The 21,841-nt window shown below is 33.7% G+C and overlaps 1 protein-coding gene across 2 annotated transcripts in view; it reads right to left on the bottom strand.

The window, feature by feature from the left end:
* ERBB4 (erb-b2 receptor tyrosine kinase 4) overlaps positions 1-21,841 on the bottom strand; it is a 1,317,642-nt gene that overhangs the window by 39,797 nt on the left and 1,256,004 nt on the right. For both annotated transcript variants that reach the window (XM_055398441.2, XM_055398442.2), the window contains 5 exons: positions 15,504-15,659; positions 12,702-12,777; positions 9,275-9,421; positions 7,135-7,232; positions 5,649-5,819 (listed from right to left, as the gene is read on the bottom strand). In XM_055398441.2, coding sequence (XP_055254416.1) covers positions 5,649-5,819; positions 7,135-7,232; positions 9,275-9,421; positions 12,702-12,777; positions 15,504-15,659 — 648 coding nt within the window. The remainder of the gene's footprint in view (positions 1-5,648; positions 5,820-7,134; positions 7,233-9,274; positions 9,422-12,701; positions 12,778-15,503; positions 15,660-21,841) is intronic.

Below are 21,841 nucleotides of genomic sequence, written 5' to 3'. Positions count from 1 at the left end.
ACTAGCTTATACATCATTAGGAAGCATACATAGCACAGTATCAAAAATCCTACAGGAAAGGCCAGATATTTCTTATATTTCATTATCTTTCTTCCTTCCTTCTTTTATTTCTCTCTTTTCTGATGGATGTTAAAATCTCACAATGCATGTGGAAACCTTGCTAAAATATCTTCATGATATCAGTTATGATATCTTAACTGATAGTAAAGTGATAGAGATACAAAATAAAATTTATAGAATTATATTTTCTGAGCAGTCAATATTCAGTCCATATTCAATTATTTAGAGGCTGATCAAATTTGTGAAATACCAACCCCCTTTATCTTTCTTCATCCTTCACTTTTCCTGCCTATACTTTTCCAGTTTTTCAATTCATTAATAGACCCATCCTGGAAGAAAAAGGGCAAACAAAGGAGGAAAAATGCAAATCTGTTAATAAAGTTATTTCTTAGCAGATTGGAAAGAAGTGAGAAAACTTTAAATTGTAATGCTAGATCTATTGTGGATCACCTGATGTACCAATGTGGAACAGCTACAGTTTCTCTATCTTCCCCTCACCTGGATACTTGATGTCTTAACTGATGTGTTTTGAAAGAGGTGGGGCACTTAATTTTTAACACTACTCACCATAAATGACTGAATGATACTGCAACAATTGAACTATATCCTTCTCTATAAAAATACACTGAAGTTTTTACATTAAATTGAACTAGTATCACTAAAACTATCTTTAGCAGCATCGCCAATTTACTAGTCACTCTTTTACTGCTGTTGCATTTAATGTACAACTCATGATACTAAACAAGCATAAATTTAGGTAACTTAAAAGAAAGAGACAAAACTTATCCATGTAAACAGAAAAAAAATCTTTGCAGAAAGTAAAAAATCATTTTGAATATTGAATTTAAAATATAAGGCACTATGCATTTAAATAAATACATCAAGAGAAAAGAAAGGAATAAGGGAACTTAAAACATCTTGATAGACTGAATATATAAACAGATAATGACAGGATCATATATGAACCCAGCAGTCTAATTCATACTTACAGCAACATGCCCACGAAACCATAACTAGAATAAATAGCCCAGGAAGACAGTCAACTGTAAATCAGACTTTTCAGGAAGTTTGATTGTTATCTTTACTCACAATCCAGAAAGCTAAATAATAACTTCTGTTAACAATTGGCCCTAAGTGACCAGGATTTGATTAATAACTAGCAGCTTCTCTAATTTTTGCCCCCATTTTCAATTTAGAGCCAACCAGAGAAAGCCAAATATGCACCCCACTCCATGGGATGCCCTGCTTTTCATTAGCCTTTTTATTGATTCCCCAAGCCAATAGCCTTCAATCAGGGCATACGTGAAGCCTTCCTTTGTCTCCACTATAGAGGTTGCCCCTTTGGAAGAAAAGCTATGACAAACTTTTCTTACAAGTTTTTCTTGGAAGAAAAGCTATGAAAAACCTAGACAGCATATCAAAAAGCAGAGACATTACTTTACTAACAAAAGTCTGTATAGTTAAAGCTATGATTTTTCCAGTAGTCATGTATGGATGCGAGAGTTGGACTATAAAGAAAGCTGAGTGTGGAAGAACTGATGCTTTTGAACTGTGGTGTTGGAGAAGACTCTTGAGAGTCACTTAGGGGACTGCAAGGAAATCCAACCAGTCCATCCTAAAGGAAATCGGCCCTGAATATTCATTGGAAGGACTGATGTTGAAGCTGAAACTCCAATACTTCGGCCACCAGATGTGAAGAACTGACTCATTTGAAAAGACCCTGATATGGGAAAGATTGAAGGCAGGAGGAGAAGGGGACGACCGAGGATGAGATGTTTGGATGGCATCACCGATCAATGGACATGAGTTTGAGTAAACTCCAGGAGTTGGTGATGGACAAGAAACCTGGGCATGCTCAGTCAATTGGGTCATAAAGTGTTGGACACAACTGAGCAACTGAACTGAACTGATAAAGGTTTCCCATTCTGTCCTTGTGTGCGTGCTAAGTCACTTCAGTCACATCCAACTCTTTGAGACACTATAGGCTGTATGTAGCTTGCCAGGCTCCCCTGTCCACAGGATTCTCCAGGCAAGAATACTGGAGTGGGTTGCCATGCCCTCCTCCAGGGAATTTCTGGACCCAGGGATAGAACCTGCGTCTCTTATGTCTCCTGCAATGGAAGGCAGGTTCTTTACCACTAATTCCACCTGAGAAACCAATATCTCTCCCAAAACACAAACGACAGTGGCAGACTCCCTTCCTATACAATAAGCTCTGAACAAATAGTCGGTTTTCATTTACTTCCTCGATTGAGAAGCTACTTCAATCCATCAATGGACAATATGCTTAGATATATTAAAAAGTCAATCTTCACAATATTCTGTGAGGAATATTTTTGTCCCCATTTAATAAATACAGAGAACTTAAGTTTGCAGAAGTTAAGATAGCCTCTCATGTCTTCATATTTACCTCATGCTAAAGTAAGTGTTTTGGGTATATTATTTTGATTAAAGTCTTTGAGATAATATTAAGAGAATATCTAACAATAACAAAAATAGAAATTAGTTGAATGTTTTCTAGCATTATTTGCCTTTATATCTGTCACCTTGCTGGATAAATATCAACAGTGTATTTTCAGCTGATGAATCATTTTAAGATTATAATTTATCAAAATATATATAGAATTTGAAATAATGAAAAGCATGATAAAAATAACTTTCATAACTTATTTTCTTTAAGAACCTGAAATAATCTAAAATAATTTGCTTGTCAAGCAGTGATTGTATCAATGGGTTTTTCATAGATAATGTATAGAGAATTTTATAAAAGAATGTAATAGTTTATTATATTGACAAGGAAACAACTAAAAATTAGATTTGGGTGATTCCTAAAGAAGGTAATAAGTATTTGCCTAGTACTTCAGATATGCTGCAATTTTTTAAACTGCCTAACAATCATGTAAATACTATTGTGCCTATTTTACAAATGAAGAAGCAAAGTTGTCAAGATATTCAGAACTTTAAGCCTCTCAGCTAGTGAGCAGGGAGTCTACATTTAAAAACTGGATTACTTTTTGGCTTCAAAGTCCAACAGACATGCTCAAAACAATCTGATTAAAATTCACTTTAAAATGTTCCCTTACCATGTAAGTTGGCCACAGAACCTAAAATTGAATTTACTTTTTAACTATAAAATAAGACAAAATAAAATCACTATAAAATAAGACTAGCTTTATAGGAAAGAAAGGGGAAAACGGTATTTTCACGTATTTGAAATTACCACTGAAAAAAATAGAAAAATATAGATGAATAATGAGGGTTTCTATTGCCTGAAAATAAAATGATACTTAAAAACAATTTTTTTAACAAAGACATGAAAAAGTAAAAAAGAAATATACAGATAACATTGTTTAAATAATAATGTGGAATAAGAAATAGTGACTAAAGGCCAAATAATTTCTCATGTGGTTTTCACTTTGTTTTACTAATTCCATTCAGTTAACTCAAACCGTTATTATGAATTCCTTGCAGAGTGTAAATTAAAATGAACAGAAAGCTGGAATTTGATAATCATTATAAAAAGAAAGATTCAAGCCCTTGGCCTTTATAACATATCATGTTAATGAAGGAAAACTATTTTCTTGAAATTTCCGTTTTAATAAAAGTAACAAATTTGTCATGTAAAATTATAAATGTCAAAGTTATGATTTGACCATTTTGTTAAGTGCACAGTGAAAAAAAAGTGCCTCCTTTACACACATTAAAGATGTTGCTCCTTCTTTTAAAGAAATGTTTTATTTATTTGGAGGCCCTGAACTCTGAGTTGCAGCATGTGTTATCTAACTTCCTGATCAGGGATTGAACCTAGGCCCCCTACATTGGGAATGCAGATCTTAGCCACTGAACCACCAAGAAAGTCCCAAAGATATTGTTCCTTGACATAAACAAAATACTGATATTCAATATCTATCAGTTGATTTAATCTTAAACTTTTTAGTTCTGTCTCCTCTCTACTGAGCTACAGACATATTTTTCATATAAAGGAAAAAATACTTAAGGTCTTTATTTTTGCCTCTCTCTATAACAGACCTTATGAGGATGGAGGGGAGAAAAGGTGTGGGGCAGGTTGGGAGATGGGTTTTATAAGAAAATACCCAGGGAGCTTTCCAGACAACATGTAACTCAGAGGTTGAGGTTGATGCCAAGAGAAACAGCTATATTGAAAAGAACATGTTCCAATCACTTTGAAGCAATAATATGAATAGCACAGAGAGACTATACACATTAGGATCCTGAACTTCTACTGATTGGGTGACATCCATCAAGTCCTTTAATCTATGACAAATGTCTTCATATTTAAGACAGAGATAATGATATTAGAACCTCATGGGATTGTTGTAAGGATTAAGAGTAAACATGTATGTGTTGACATATAGTAAGCATGAGGTTTATTACTGCTGTCAGTTTGAAATAAAGTAAATGACTTTGTTTTGGAGAATGAGCAGCAAGTTGAAAGTTTTTTATGCTTACTGTGGTGGGGGTTTGGTCACTAAGTTGTGTCCAACTCTTGCATCCCCATGGACTGTGGCCCTCCAGTTTTCTCTGTCCATGGGATTTCCCAGGCAAGAATACTGGAGTGGGTTTATGCTTATGGTCAAGACAAATAGGATGCTGTTTGTTCCACAAGCTATGACAATATTCTTAGAGGGAGGAGGAGATCAAAAGAAAAGAATTGCTTTCTAGAAAAAAAGTAAGCATCATGTTTATGTTTTTTCAATTGAAGAAACTTATCACAGGCTTCTCTATGCTCCATAACAGCCAATGAACACTTGATTATAACACAATCATGCTGCATTCTGTCTCTATTTCTCTGTGACTCTTTTGTCAAAGTCGGTACATCTTGAAAGTAGTAATTATGTCAAACTTTTTGAATTTCAGTTGTCTAGTAATACAAAGGTATTCAATAAATGTTGAAGGAGTGATGAACAAATTTCAAAAAATAAACGAATGAATGCATGGACTTATAGTTCTCAGAGAAAAAATGCTATTCACATAGAGTAGACTTAATATTTAACATGAAATGGAAATTCCATTCAGAAGCTTCTTTCAAAACTTAAATCTGCATCTTAGAAATGATTCAGAAGCCCTACCAAGATGATTGATTTAGTCCAAAGGATTGCACAGTGTTCTGTTTCTACTTTGACCTCACAGAAGATGTTTAATGTCTGCTAAATAAAGAGCTGTACTTGTATTGTCTCTTGACTAATAAGTCACATTATATTAAGAAAAAAGGAGAGAACCTATCTTGGGAAGAATTTTCATTTATTTATAAACACATACAGATTTATTAGTTTGAATTGGTGATATATTTTCAAAAATTGAGATTTGTTTTAACTAAATTTAAGACAAAAAATTTCTTTTGAAATCTTGAAGATATTTTAGAGTGTACATTGTATTGCCCATGCTTGCCTTCCAAAATTAACTATATATGGCAAGTTTGGCATATCTTTTGCTGATAAAACTTGCTTTTAATTTAGGAATCACACTGATTTGAGCTATATTATTTGGTAATTTTAGTGCTTGCAGAGTATTTCCATGATTTTGTTTCTCAGAAATAATATGAAAAGTGCTATGTAATTACTTCTTACCCTATTTGAGTCAATTCTTGCTCTGGAAGTATAAATGGGAGGAGGGATGTTGAAAGCTTGAGGTACCAGGTATTCCTCAGCATCCATCATATCTTCTAAATCTTCTTCATCCAAGAGATTCTGAAAGAACTTGCTGTCGTTTGGACTGGGAAGCTTCATACGATCATCACCCTAAAAAATTGCCCATCAGATACACACACAAAAATGATTCTTTCCCTCATGTTAAATATGTGAAGTTTGCAGCAAATTTATATAATATCAAAATCATTGCAAATTCATGCACTCATTAAAAAATAATTATTTAGTACAATTACCTGCTATATAGAAGCCTATAACATATATAGATATGACAGGTAAAGATAAATTCAATACAAAAAAATCTGATAAACGCCATTTGAGATGAATAAATAGAATGCTATGGCTATTTTTAGAGAGGCATAATCCATTTTAGATCTGAAAATAATGCTAGGTTTCATTGCCAAGATGCTGTTTGAACTGTGACTTTAAGAGTAAATAATAAAGAAAGAGCAATGAACTTATCAATCTTTATTATATTTGGTTGGTTGACAGTGCAAAGCTATCAGGACACAAAGTATCCATGATTTGTTCTGCAGCATTATGGAAAAGAACATAAATGGGAGTGGGAGAAACACCAAAACAATTGTTACTCTCTTACCTCAACTATTTCTAAAATAGAATTTAAAAATTTAAGTCATATGATATTTTTGAAAACATTTTTTAAAATCAGAGTTAAGTTGGGAAAAAGTTAGATAGAAATCATTGTCTGCTAAAATGTGACTTTTATCTTCATGTCAGACTATTGATATGAAGATAAACACTACTCTGTTTTATTGAGAAATCTTAACTCAGTGTTATCCAGACTATTTGCTTATTTTAGACAAAATATTCACAACAAAATTTACTGCAAATTTAAATGATCAAATCCATTTTTTGTAGTGTTACATATAAAATGTTCTTTTGGTCTATTATTTTATCTACATATGTTCATATAAATCTGAGTTATTGTTTGGTTATAAAACCTGAGATATTATTTTTTAAATAAAAATATTTTAAAATATTTTTCTAGGAAATGAAACGTCAATACATTTAAACTTCTAATTCACTGCCTTCAAACATGGACACAATGAAAATTTATTTTCTTTTTTTTCCAAGAAGAGACAATTATGACAATTATAACAATGAATGTAACTAGTAGAGTACTTCAAGGCTTGTCTGAGGATAAAGGTCTTTTTATACACATGAATAATCATAATTGCCTGACAGATCAATAGCAGAGGCACTTAAGTGCTAAGGGAAAATGCTTAGAAGTGGTTCTGACAAGCAAAAGTCATTTCACATGGTGTTCTGCTTAGTTAATCAGTTTGTGAGTGGTGATATCCACAGTTCGAAATTTCAGATATTATTACTATTTTGTAGTGAGCTTTCCATTGTGATCTTCTCAAAAATCTAAGTCAAAGGTACAAACCTGAATAACTAGATATCTTTGAGGGTCTCGAGCCATCCTTGAAAATTCAGCAGCCAGTTCCTTAAATTTAGGTCTACTGTCAGCATCAATCATCCAACCTAGAAATTCACAAGCAACAAGAGTCACTATATCCATAATTAGGAAGAAATGGGGTGTAAATTTTACAAAAATATAGGTTAAGTTTGAAAAATATTATTTTAATAAAAATGACCTGATAAAGAAAACTAATGAAAGAAACAATAGGAGAGAGTCTCACAGTCATTTTACTGATATTCATAACTACATGTAATAAAGAATAACACAAGCTTTTTATCTTGTTGATATAATTTAAAATTAATTTTTTCATCATAGAAAAAATGATGGCTAACCATAGGAACTTAAGAAATCTCAGATCTTTTCTCATTATGTGTAAAGAGAATTTTTTAAAAAAACTTTTCTTTGATGTGTATAGAAGGTGAGATTGGAATATAATTTATCAGTTTATATCAGGAGTGACATGGATTAAAGACTTTGATTACAATGGGATACACTGGCATAAAAGTGAAAAAAAGAATCAAAAGCAACTTTCTTATGCTATTTTTTTTTTTTCCTGGTGGGAAAAACAGCTAATGCAAAGTGATTGGCAATGTTTGTTGAGCAATAGCTGTTCACTTATCTGAGTATTAGCCTTTCCAGCATAAAAACACTATCAGCAATTTTCAAGGTATGTATTATTATTTAGCTGCGAGTCTAGATAAAGTGGGTCTTATCTCCCCAGGCTCTATTTAACTGATGAAATGACAAGAATAAAAGTACCAAGCTTTCCTTGATTTTACTGCCAAATGACCCTTTTCTTAGATACTAAAACTTCTAAAAGCGAGGTAAAAGTCCTTATGTGGCAAAAATGTATTCCTGATTTTCCGTTATTTTATTGGAGCATCTAAATGAAGTCTCTAAATCATCTCACTCTAGTTATGGGATCAAATTATGTAATGCATGTATGTTTGTACACTCTCTTCCATAGATGACTACCAAACAATGTTTGACATAATAAAGTAATAAAACTTGTTCCTCTGTTTCTGATAATTCAATTTTTATTCTTGTTATGGGAAGTTTTTGGCTACCATTAATATTATTTGATTTTTTTCTCTCCTAACAAAGCTCAAATGCTCTATATTTTACATGCAACCATTAAAAAAAATGTTTTTGATACCAAGATGTTAATGAGAAAATCAGTGTTTCTGGAACTCTATGGGAACAAAAAAGGTTAAATTCTCAGTGAGGTATCAGTTTCTTTCTAACTAAATATTGAGTAAATAGAACTATGCTTAGAGAAAAGGGCACGCTGACCCAAACTGAAAAGCACATTTTTTATTTCTTCCCTCACTGTCAGAATGTATCACACATGTCATGAATATAAATCTGAGCAGACCTGGGTCCAAAGTCTCTTATTAATAAGATGCTTATTCACCTTCACCAGTTTGTTTCTTTGCTAACCCTGTGTAAATCAAAAGGGGAAAACCCCAGATTACACAAGAAAGATTGCTGAATGCTAATCTCATTTAAATTAATTCAGAAACTCCAGAGACTTCCCTAATTCTATTTAAATTAAGAGCCTAGGCTTGCAAAACACATTTATAACACATATGTGTCTGAGACACAGAGGGAGAAAGAAAAATAAGAGACTTAGATGTAAACAAATGATTTAATTGAAAAAAAGTAAATATTCACAATCTTTTTAGTTCAATATAGATTCATGCCTTTTCACTTCCCACTCTGCCTTGCTAATTTCCTGTTGACTGAGACTGCTAAACTCGTTTCCATTTAATTCATCTTTTAAAATGATTAGTTTCAAGCTTCTTTTTCTTTATGTGCAGATCATTTCTTTAGTCTGCTTTTTTTCCTTTAAAGATTATTAACATTGTGATTAATTACATCCCTTTGTGAGAAACAATTTGATTGTACAGAAGTGATAAGAATCAAATGAAATAAATAAGTGTAAGAATCATATAATGTTGACTTCATAGTATGAAAGCATGATACTGCTTCATATTAAAAAGAATCACAGCAAACACAGGTGTTTATACTCTCACAATGATCTTTAAAATTTTATATTTTTCAATACACAGAAAAAATTGTGCAGATTGATTAGCAATCTTACATTTGACCATGACCATGTAAACGTCAATAGTGCAGATGGGAGGCTGGGGCAAACGTTCTCCTTTCTCTAATAAATCAGGAATTTCTCTGGTTGGAATTCCATCATAAGGTTTTCCTCCAAAGGTCATCAGTTCCCATATAGTGACTCCTAAATTAAGAGATCAAATTCTCACATAAGCACATCAGCAATATCTATGAGCAAACCAGCAACATGTCCGTGGCAAAAGAATGCTTTTCAGAAGGCAATTAGAAATAGTCTAAAGAAAGGCTCTTCCGTTCCTATGACCATATGAGGAACCCAATGATAAAATCTTTGTGGGGAATTTAAATTTTTTAGTATTGTCCTGAAAATTTTAATGGGTAATGGAGACAGTTCAAAGAGAAGATCAGAAGACAGAATCTGTTTCCCATTTCTACTACATTATACTAATGTTTGTTGATCCAGTTTAAGTTTCACCACATTAGAGCCTGTAAAACAATTTATTTACTATATACATGTGTACTGATACCAAACAAATATGATTAGGTAAAATCTGATATTGATTAATTTTGAGATTAACATTTTTGCTATTAAAAGTCCTACAGGTCAAGCTAGGGTTCTAGAATATTTAGGTTACAATAAATAATTGTGTCTTTCTTTTTAACTAATGTGAAGAGAACAAGTAGAATAAAACAGATTCATTTCTCTAGCACATATGAGAGACTGATTGAAGAATGATCCATATGCAAAACAAAATGCATGTAAAGTGATCATCTCCAAATTGAAAGAAATCAGTCTATTTCTTAGATAATAACAGTATCTTGAATCACTAGAACATTGCTTTCCTTGGTAAAAGCAAATACTCTAAATACTAGCTTGCAAGTAGCCAACTTTGATAAGAATAATGATACTGATACGAACAGTAATATAGAGAGCTCCTCTTTATAATCTAATAATTAGATCATTTAATAGTTACAGTTTTCTTAAGGGTAAAGGTTATTAGTTCAGAAATTGTATCTGCTAATACAACAGTATTAGCAAGTGAATTTTAACTGATGCATATACAAGTATCTTTCAATATAAAATTCATTAATGATGGTTATTTTTTCCCACTGCCATTTGTAGTGAATTATTTATTCAAGCTGAAGTAATTTTTAGCTCATAACAGTTATCATTGACTGATAAAATGCAAAGCTTAAAATATAAAAATATATGTAAACTTCAAATTATTCATCATAATAGTATCATTAAAGATTATCTGATTTTTTGGTTAAAATTTACATCTTATGGATCTTAAATATAGTATAAACATGTAAATTAGTTATGCAATTTAACTGTTTCAGCCTTATAAAACACAACTTGATTTTGCATACTGAAGAACGATTCATAGAACTGATGACTAAAAGTCACTGTTCATGACGAAGGCTGAGACAAATTAAGAAGTAGATTACTGTCTATATTGTCATATTTATAGAATATGCATTTAATGATAACATTTTATTAACTTATATTTGTAATCATAAAAGAATAGGTACTTTCACATCTCTATCAGAACTTCTATGAATAAGATACAAGGCAACTACAAATAAAAATAATAGAAAATGCAATAAACAGAAACACATCAATATAAAAGTTGAAGTAGAAAAATCAAAACCCCCACTTCTACCAATAATATTCCAATTATATCTTTGCAGAGTTGATGACAAGATAGGGTTAAACAGAGATGGCTGCATGTAGAAGAGCAATCTCAAGAAAACTAAATCAGAAACATCTTCAAAACTTATAATTCTATCATTTGAAGATAGAAAACATATTCAATGCATATTTATTTTTATAAAAGTAAAGATGCACCCAGTGGCAATGTTCCGTGTAGATTTACTGTAAACAAGACTATGAATCTTTCTTAGCCTTTTATGACTTTTGCAACCAACTATGATATATAATAAAAATCTTAAAATGCCTTATAGATATGGGTTGATGACCTGGGCTATGTTCAAAAACAGAGTTCACTTTATCTATCTATCCATCCATCTATCTATCCATCCACCACATTCTGAGATATTGCAATTCAACATGAAGAATAATAGTATGACCTTAAAACAGGATTTTCTTCAAAAGATAAATTTTATTATTAAAAATGTGATTGCCCTGCCAATATTTTCTTTAATGTATATATGCATTTACTTATTCTAGAAGTCATTCAAAATTTATAGATTGTCACATTTAATTCAGGGAAACATAAGTAGGAACAAAAAAAGGAAAGAAAAGAAAAAAACTATTTGATATTATATAAATCTATCCTATATGTAAATCTACTTTATCATGTAATATATATGCTAATCTATACCATATAATATATAAATGCTTATGTACATGCTAATGTATATCATATTATATATACTTCTATCATATTTAAGTGTATGTGAATTATATATAATGATATATATCTGTTTTTAATTTAGTCCTTTCAGCTTAATTAAGTTTTGTCAAGGGTTCCCCTGTACTTGCCTAATCTCAAACACACAACACTCTGCTTCTAAGCTGAGTAGACTACATGAGGTTTTCATGAAAATTTTAATACCTCATATGGTTTACTGGTGTGGAAAGAAAAACTACCCCATAGAAATATCTTATATTTTAAAGATAATTTATGCTGTTTTTAGATAAAAAATACAGGTTGTTTAATCTTCTTTCAAAAAATAAAACCTAAGCTTAAATTTGAGTAAAATAAATTGCTTCATGCTTTCAAGACTCACCAACACATTTTCATTTAAAGAAGCATTGAGCTTTTTACTTGTTAGAGTGCTAGTTTTATACAGTTTATGTAAACTTAGAAAAGGTGTTGATTTATTCTTACTAATACTTAGTACTAGTGGACTTAAGTTTGTAAATAGCCAGACAGGCACTAAGAAGCTCATCTCAAAAACTGTTACATGCAGATAAATAAATGCTCTAAATTTTAAAATCACTGTTCCCATTCATTTATTAATTTTCTAATAAATCTGTTTACTCCAAAAGTAGATCATAAATTACAATTAAAGCTATAATTAGAAATCATCTCTCTTATCTCTCTGTACCCTCACATTTATTGTTCTCATCCTACTGCTTTCAATAATTGGTATTTGTTCTAACAATAATCTCTATTTTCTTACTATATAACTAGATTCCAATAAGAAAATGCTTTTTAAAAAACATTTATTGCATTTGAAATTATGTTTTCAAAGATCTGTTGAAAATGAAGGCCATAGGAGTCTATGAAAATGTCCCTAATCTAAAACTGCTGCTTTTTGTTTTGTTCATCAAAATGATTAGACAAGTTGCTACCAAAGCAAAGGTTATGACAGACAACTCAACTAAGACATTAATATATTACATTTTAAAGAACCAAGAAACCTAAAATGTTCATTTTTGCTTTAAAAGCCTTATAACACAAAGAAGAATTATTTACCATAGCTCCAAACGTCACTCTGATGGGTGAATTTCCTATAATGTATACACTCCAGAGCCATCCATTTAATTGGCATCTACAGGAAAATAAGTGTAAGTCATATAAAAAGTCATTTCTATATTTCCTCAATATGAGTCTCTGGATTCGCCTCTCTTGTATGCACAGAAAAATAGAAATGTGTTATTTTTCAAAACAGGGAGGAAATGAAATCTAATCTTAAAAAGAATTAATTAAAAATATTTATTTTAAAACCTTCATGAACAGTGAAAAGGGAAATAATAAGTATCACTTTCTAAGCTTCTTACTGTTCAGTGATTTATTTACTAGTTAATATTATGACTCACAATATCAATTCTAAAACATCTAATACATATACTTCTAATAATGTGGTGATACATTTTCAGGAACCCTTTCCACCCTCAAATTTCAGGCCACTGATACAATGAACTCTCAACACGTGGTCTCTCCCTCTCCTCTCAGATAATTTGGTCACTAAAACACCTAAAATAACAAATTCCAAAGTTAAACTTGCTTTTTTCCCCAGCCACAAATGATCTCCCTCGACTTGGGTAGCCAGTATTGAAAATACGTACCATTTTCAAAGTAGGACTTATATAAAAGAATATGAGAGGATCAGTACAAATCCATCATCACTGTAAGAAAAGCGACTTAGCTCACATACCCTGCTGCTGATGGGTCAGCAGAACAAGTTTCAACTACGAAGGGCAGTGTTATAGAGCTGGGAATATAATTAGATTCTATGGAATAAAGATAAACACTTCTACCTCGCAGTTGAAAGCTTAAAACTAAATAGGCCTTTGAAATCATGAGGTTGGCTGCTCACCAAGGTGACACCAAGGTAACTCTGTGACAGAATCATGGTATTCAGTGAAAGGGAACAGAAGACACATTGAAAGTAATTTCCCTATGGGCAAGGAGTTAGCCGACTTTATGGACTACAGACATTGTTAGAGAAGTAAGTTTAAATCACAGGTGGCTTGATAAAGACTTAATGGTTACTAGGCATTTAAAGCTCTAATGAATCTTGCTTTAGACAAATCTTACAGCTGTATGTTCTCAAGACAAGTGAAGTCATGTGATTTATAGACTTCTACTTCTGTGCAGTCTTGTAGTGAATTTCAAAGCTGTGGTCTCAAATGGCTGCAATTTGTAGTAAATAGGCAAAATAGGCTAATAAAATCAAGGAAAAGTCAGAGAAAGCTACAAAACTGAAGATTTAAAAAATATACATGTTGTGTTTTGCTTTGTGTTTGAGATAAGATTTAAATATATATAGTTTTATTTATAAGCATTTATTATAAAAATCAGTGTTAAGCATTTAGAGGCCTGTCATTGTAAAATAATTACAATATGCATCTGGATGACCCATGATGAGTAAAGGCAAATAATAAACATATTTACCCAACACATTAATTACTTTGTTTTTGTTAGCATGCACTTATAGGTTAAGGCTGCATTTGCTTATTTTATTTGGTCTCTTCTGATATAAGTTTATCCAGGCCAAGCTAGAGGGGACCCCACATGACGAGGAGGTATCCTCAATAGTTGGCCAAGAATAACAAGCTAAACTGTGGGTTAATGAAGAAATAGAAGAACTGGAACTAAGGCAAGGATTGAGACCCCATATGGTGAATGAGAGAGGCACAAAGACAGTTGTCAGGCAGGGCCTGTGGGTGGAGAGTCAGAAAAGTTAGAAGAGGCAGTGGCACTGTTCCTTGGAGTAGAATGGTTGACATTCTAGTGGAGGGAGTCAGAGAATACTGGGTTAAGTTCTTTCGCTTAGTGAATTTTTGTTATTGTTGTTGTTTAGTTGCTAAGTCATGTCCGACTCTTGGGACCTCATGGACTGTAGCTCGCCTGGCTCCTCTGTCCATGGAATTTCACATGTAAGAATACTGAAGTGGGTTACCATTTCCTTCTCCAAGGGATCTTCCCAACCCAGAGAACAAACCTGAGTTTCCTGCATTGCAGGCTGATTCTTTACTGCTGAGCCACCAGGGAAGTCCTGATTAGTGAATACTTTGTTCAGTAAAAGTCTTAGTGAAAATGAAAAATGCGTCTTTCATTTTTACTTAAAACCAAACAAACTTTTTGGTCAATCCAATAAATAAACGGGTAAATCATATGCTACAATGAAAACAAACAAACAAACAAACAAATAGAGTCAGATAAGAGCAATCTGTTGCTTTTGCTACTGGAAGATTAGAAGTTAAATGGAATGTTCAGCTTTCCAATATTTATGATTCTTGGTAGTAGCAAGACTTCTCTCTACTCTATGAGAGAGAAGTACTTCTCTGATCTCTTTGTGATAGTGTTAAATTAGTAGGATCAGTGATACAATTTATATGGCCCTGGATTAAAATGTAATCTTTAGAGTTTCTTGGGAGCTACCCACTCCCCAACATTGGAACTGACATAAAGACCACTTGGATCCAGACACTCATCATATTTTAGCTACTTCTGAGAAATGGAAGTTGATAATACATACTATATATATATTTTAAATATTCTATTAATATATATGTGTATGTACATGTATACAACTAAATGTATATATAGTGTATATATGTGTGTTGTATGTATGTGTATATATATTATATATATATATGTGTGTGTATATATATATATATTACTGTGGGTAGGAGAGAAGGCAAATAGTAAAACTATGATTTTATAATCTCTTAAACCTCAGGTTTGTTGGCTTCTTTCTATAACATATAAGGAGATAAAAGGATATTACACTATATTTTCAAGTAATATTGCTCTCAAAAAGATACTCACCTTTCCTCCATCAGCATTATACTCTTTTTCATCTCCTTCCAAGAGTCTGGCTAGTCCAAAATCCGTGATTTTCACATGGTTTGGAGATTTCACTAAGACATTACGGGCTGCCAAATCCCGATGAACAAGCCGTCTTTCTTCCAGGTACATCATTCCCTGAAAAACACCAAATTTCCCAAAGAAGCAGTTAATGCCTAGGGTTTTCTATTGTCAAAAAAGGAGTTTTCTAGCTTTCAGGTGTAAGTGCTTGATTTCTCTAAGTGATGTCAAAATTTGATAATATTTCCAAAATTAGGGAAAGGGCAGATGTTAAAAAGCAAACCACAAATAGCTTTTGACTTTTATTCCCAAAAGCCCTATAAAAGCAGAATGGATTACCTGCATATGAGCTAATTGTTAGATCATTACCACCCCCCCCCAGGTACTTTATATTCTTTTGCAAACACTTTCATTAGTGAGAATGAATGTGTCCTAATAGATTGGCTAACATGTACTTGTACTGACCCACATATTCTTGTTTTCTTCTCAATATCTTGTTTCATGTCATCTTTCCCCATACACCCACTCCAAACAAATTCAGCTATCCATACTTTTCAAAAGTATTTCATATAAAGGTTTAATGGAGGCAAAATCACCATTATAAATTCTATCAAGTCTCAGAATTATATTATTCTTATTGTGTGCATGCTAAGTTGCTTCAGTTATGTCCAACTCTCTGTGACCCTATGGACTGTAACCCACCAGGCTCCTCTGTCCATGAGATTTTCCAGGCAAGAATACTGCAATCAGTTGCCATGTCCTTTTCTAGGGGAATCTTCCTGGTCCAGGCATAAAACCCACATCTCTTGTGTCTCCTGCATTGGCAGGTAGGTTCTTTACCACTAGTGCCACTTGGGAAGCCCTTATTCTTATTAATTATGCAAAAAATGAAATATACCCTAGGAGAATTAAAAGTCTATAATTTAAACCATCAAATTTTTAATGGTTTTGATGACATTAGTAGTCACTGTGAGAATTCACAAGTGAAAGAAAGTACATCACTTATAAAGACCTTCAAATTAGCCTTTAATATGTTTTCTTCATAAAACATATATGTAATTAAAAATAAAGTGTATTGCTGATTGCTAACAAGAGATATAACTGGATCTTCCCCTAATATACACACACACACATATGTATATGCACATATACACATGTACTGTTTGTTGTTGTTTAGTTGTTAAGTCATGTCTGAGTGTTTTGAGACCCCATGGAGTGTAGCTTGCCAGGCTCTTCTGTCCATGAGATTTCCCAGGCAAAAATACTGGAGCAGGTTGCCATTTCCTTCTCCAGGGATCTTCCTGACTCAATCATATCGAACACACATTGTCTTCATTGGCAGATATGTTCTTTACCACTGAGCCACCATGGAAGCCCACACACATGTATACATACGTGTTATATGTATACATAGCATATATATTAGATTATGGGCAAGTAAAAAATAATCAAGAAACAATAGTTATTCATTGTATTTCATCAATAGGGAAACCAAGAGTCATGAAATGCTAGCCTTAACTAAAATGCTGAAGTAAAACCAAGGAAATGAACTCAAAGGTCTATATTAGAGTGCTCATCTTTTGTTTGAGTGAGCATATTTTTGTTGAAGAGTAAGGGAAAATTCTGTATTTGAGGATTTCAATGGTAAGAACAAATCAGAAGTATTATAAAATGGTTGAAGCATACTCTCATGCCAATTGCAAATCAATGCTGCTGGCAGTTAACATTACAACTGCAGGACTTTGAAGGATTAATGGTTTCTGATATCAAAACAAAAGCTTTTGTAAACAGACATATAAATCAGAGAGGTCAAAAAATTATGAACCATATACTTGGTGTAGTGGAAAGAGAATATTGCTTCAAACAGCATCATGAGCCAAGCACTATATAAATGCCCATTAAACACAACCAGTGGAGATACTGCCTGATATGGTCCAATCAGTCAGCAGTTGGGTGACATCATATGTATTAGCGTTTTCTGAAATCAACCCACAACTGGGATTTAAGGGAGTTTTGTCCTCTTTCCTAAACAGTGCTTTCTCCTTGATCATGCCAACTTGGAGATTTCTAAAATAAAGTGAACATGAAAACATAAAACCCCTGTATGCTTTAAAGGATTAACTAAAACAGTCATTGCCTTGCAGATAAAGTATGTTTGATAATTTTGTCCCTGTATGAAGTGTTCACAAAAACATTCATCATTCTTTTTCTTACCATCTTCATAACAGAATATGGAAAGCATGTTGGCAAGAAGTTGATATTCAGATCCACACACAATGATAGACACATACTATATGCCAAATACTCCGCCAGACACGGGAAAGACAAAAGAGAGTCAGAGAAGGTTTGTGCATTAGAGGATAGAAGCTAATTAATAAAGTGGGCAGATATGGAGTAAAAACTTGAACAGATCGGTGACGTGTGGAAGGCACCTAAGGAGAGCTGTATTTTGAGGACCATCTGTTGTATAGTCTAGCAAATGTGCATGAGCAGGGAGGCTTCAGAGAGGTACTATGGTCTAACTAAAGCTTTAAGGATGGTTGTCCACCAGTTGGACACGATAGGGGGAAAATTGCAGTAAGAACAAGCACAGGAGCATCAATAGCGTGGCATGCATGGACAAAGTTACATAACTTTATATTTTTGAAGTATTATGCATATGGTGGGTGATGAGACTGAAAATAGAGTAAGAGGCTAGATCCAAGAAGGACCCTTTATAAATCATGATAGAGAATTTGACCTTTGCATTTTATGCAGTATTCAATGTGGTGATGCCCTCTTTTTTTTTCTTTAAAGAGGAGAGTGACACAATTATCACTGGAGCCTAAAAAAACACCACCTGGTGCCAGTATAGAGGATGGATTACACATAAACATAGCTAAAGTCAGGAGTCACTGCCACATTACAGGAGAAAAGTGATGAGAGTATAAAATAAAGGTTGTATATTGACCATCCATGAGTTATACCCACTTTTGTATGCCGACACTGAATGAGTTTCATATATCCTCTTTAGCTGGTTACTGGCTATGCTCTTTAAGAGCATTTGGTCTCCAGTTTGCCAGGCTCCTACTACTCACTATCATTTTTCAGGAATTCTGTCTTTATTTGTTTATGATAGTCACCTGCTCCTATATGCATGGATGTCTGAATCTTCAACTAAACTAGGCCAGAAGGAACTAGGGAGAGAACAATTTCAGGGCACACTGATAAAATAACCATCCTTGGTAAATGGCTGTACAATGAAGAGAGTAAATTGAGAATAAGCCTGTGCTTTTGACTTTTATAATTTAGGTGGATAATGACTCCTTTAACTAGATATTATCCTAATGTAAATATATGTAAGAAATATATATTCTACCAGTAGGGAACTAATATTCAACAAGAAACTTAAGACTCTAATGACACATTGACTGTATAAGCAAAGCCTCAAAATTCCAAAAGATCTTTGACATCTAATACACAAAGCCTCAGCAGGTGATAGACTATCCTGAACCTCAATACAATTTGTCTTTAAAAAAAAACCTATTTTCTTCAGAATAATGAGAACTAAATTCAGGAAACCAGATGGTAATCTCTACTGTTTCTCCTAGCTATCTGACCATGATTATAAGAGAGAAAAACAGAAGCATCTGTCTCATTATCAAATCATCAAAATATGTTTGAATTGTTGCTTTGTAACTATGAAACATCATCATACAAATGCACACTTTGAAGTTATTAATCATGACTGCCATCTTAGTTCTAAATTTCAGGCTCTGAATAAGAGTGTTGAAATCTGTGGATTTTTCACAATAGGTTTCTTCACATCACAGTTATTGGAACAAGACCAGATCTCATTAGAATCACATTCTCTTCTAGATTCCTTTAGAATAAAATCACTCCTTAAACCAGAGCATGATGCAATTAAGTGGGCAGACAGTTATTAGAAATATCAGTAACAAAAATAAACTGAAGTCTCTTGAAGTTTGAAGATAATAGAGGGATTTTGCTTTGGACTGCAAGGAGATCCAACCAGTTCAATCTAAAGGGAATTAGTCCTGAATATTCATTGGAAGGACAGATGTTGAAGCTGAAACTCCAAAACTTTGGCCACCTGATGCGAACAGCTGACTCATTTGAAAAGACCCTGATGCTGGGAAAGATTGAAGGTGGGAGGAGAAGGGGATGACAGAGGATGAGATGGTTGGATGGCATCACCAACTCAATGGACATGAGTTTGAGTGAACTCCTGGAGTTGGTGATGGACAGGGAGGCCTGGTGTGCTGCATCCATGGGGTCGCAAAGAGTCGGACATGACTGAGTGACTGAACTGCACTGAATTGCTTTGGTTGCAAAGGAACCTCTTCCTCTGCCCTGTAGAAATTCCCATGTCCTTGCCCTGCCAGCTCAGGTGGACTATATAACGGAAATACTAACGCTGACAACAGCCTCAGCTAATATTGACGAGTTCTTAGACACGGCAGGCATTCAACTAAGCATGTCTACATCGGTAGGTTAACTTCTCTAGTGGCTCAGCGGTAAAGAATCTGCCTGCAGTGCCGGGGACACGGGCAGGAGATGAAGGTTTGATCCCTGGGTTGATCACCTGGAGAAGAAAAATGGCTATCCACTCCAGTATTCTTGCCTGGGAGAGCCCTGAACAGGGAAACCTGGTGGACTACAGCCTACGGCATCGCAAAAGAGTTGGACACAACTGAGCACCTAAACAACATGAGACACACTACTTTTACCCTGTTCTTAATATGAGAAAACCCTGATGAGAGATGTCAAGTTCCTTGCTCCAAGTCATCTATTTGATGAGTGGTAGAACTGGGATTTGGTCCCTTGGTGTGGGACTCAAAGTCTGCACATTTAAGCCTAAGTCCTCTCTTTTTGGATCACTGGGTAGCGTGGGCATACGGAAATTAATGTACATAGTGATGTCATATAGTTTTAAAAGATGCTAGTACTTCTGCAGAAAAAAATATATCATCAAATGTTTCTGTGAATTTCAGTGCATAATGAAGGTGACTGACATGTTTGCTTTTATGTTTAAAACTGCTAAATTAGAGAATTTCTTTTTTTTTTTTTACTTTCATATGCTATTTTTTAAATTTATTTATTTTATTTGGAGGCTAATTACTTTACATTATTGTATTGGTTTTGCCATACATTGACATGAATTTCTTATAATTTAGCAAGAAGTTAAATTGTGTGAATTGGAAACTCCATTCTTGTTATGGTCACAGAGTTTGTAGGATGGTGGAGTGGCTATTAGCATAAATTCTGGAGTTGATCGCTTGGCTAGAATCCGGAGCTCTGCCATATTCTAGCTATGTGACTCTAATGAGTTGATTAACCTCTCTGTCGCTCAACTTCTTCCTCTCTAAAACGGCCACAATAGCACCTATCACAAAGGTTGCTGTGATGATCAAATAGTACAAAAAGTACTTAAGTTACTACTTAAGTGGTAGTAGTACACATAGTAAGTATAGAACAAACAATGTCATTCCACTGATAGTTATCAACAGTTCCAGTGCATAAGAATCATTTATCCTCATTAATTTGAATTGCCCATTTTAGAAAATCTGTGAGCTTCAACTAATATATCACAGTGGGTGTTCAGTAAATCTTTGCAAATGCTGAAACATATACCCATAACTTCCCATCATGAATAAGGTGTGGCTAAAAATTTCAGAATAATTACTGTTCAAAATATTATTTTAATACCAGTTCACCTGAGGGTGCTGTCATATAAGGAGAAGGAAAAATTAAGGAATCTAATAAAAGATCTGGTGCTTTCCATAAATATATCACAGATTCAGGAATTTAGTGAAGATAAAAGTTATCAACAGAATAGGTCAAAAACTTTTCAATGCTGCAGGATGTTTTCCTTGAGTTAATAAAATAGCAAATTTTCTGTACCAAAGTATTTGCCTTTTATCACTCAGCACTTAGGGATATTTCGGATAGAGGCATTTTAGGGGTGGGCTTCCAAGGTGGCTCTAGTGATAAATAACCTACCTGCCAATGCAAGAGACATAAGAGACACTGGTTCAATCCCTGGGAAGATCCCCTGAAGGAGGAAATGGCAACCCATTCCAGTATTCTTGCCTGGAGAATCCTCATGGACAGAACTGCCTGGCAGGCCACAGTTCATAGGGTCAGACACAACTGAAGCAACTTAGCACGTATCTTTTAGGGCTATTTTTTTTCTACTCCTTGATCCAAATGCTGCAGTTCTGATTTTACTCAAACTACTCAGAATTTATTAGCACTGAAACCATTCAGAACTTCACCATTTTCATACGTGCTCTGAA

Source organism: Moschus berezovskii, chromosome 2 (genome assembly GCF_049115385.1).
Source record: "Moschus berezovskii isolate FMDL1 chromosome 2, NW_MosBer_1.0, whole genome shotgun sequence".
Lineage (NCBI taxonomy): Eukaryota > Metazoa > Chordata > Mammalia > Artiodactyla > Moschidae > Moschus > Moschus berezovskii.
This window is presented reverse-complemented; position numbering and strand designations above follow the sequence as displayed.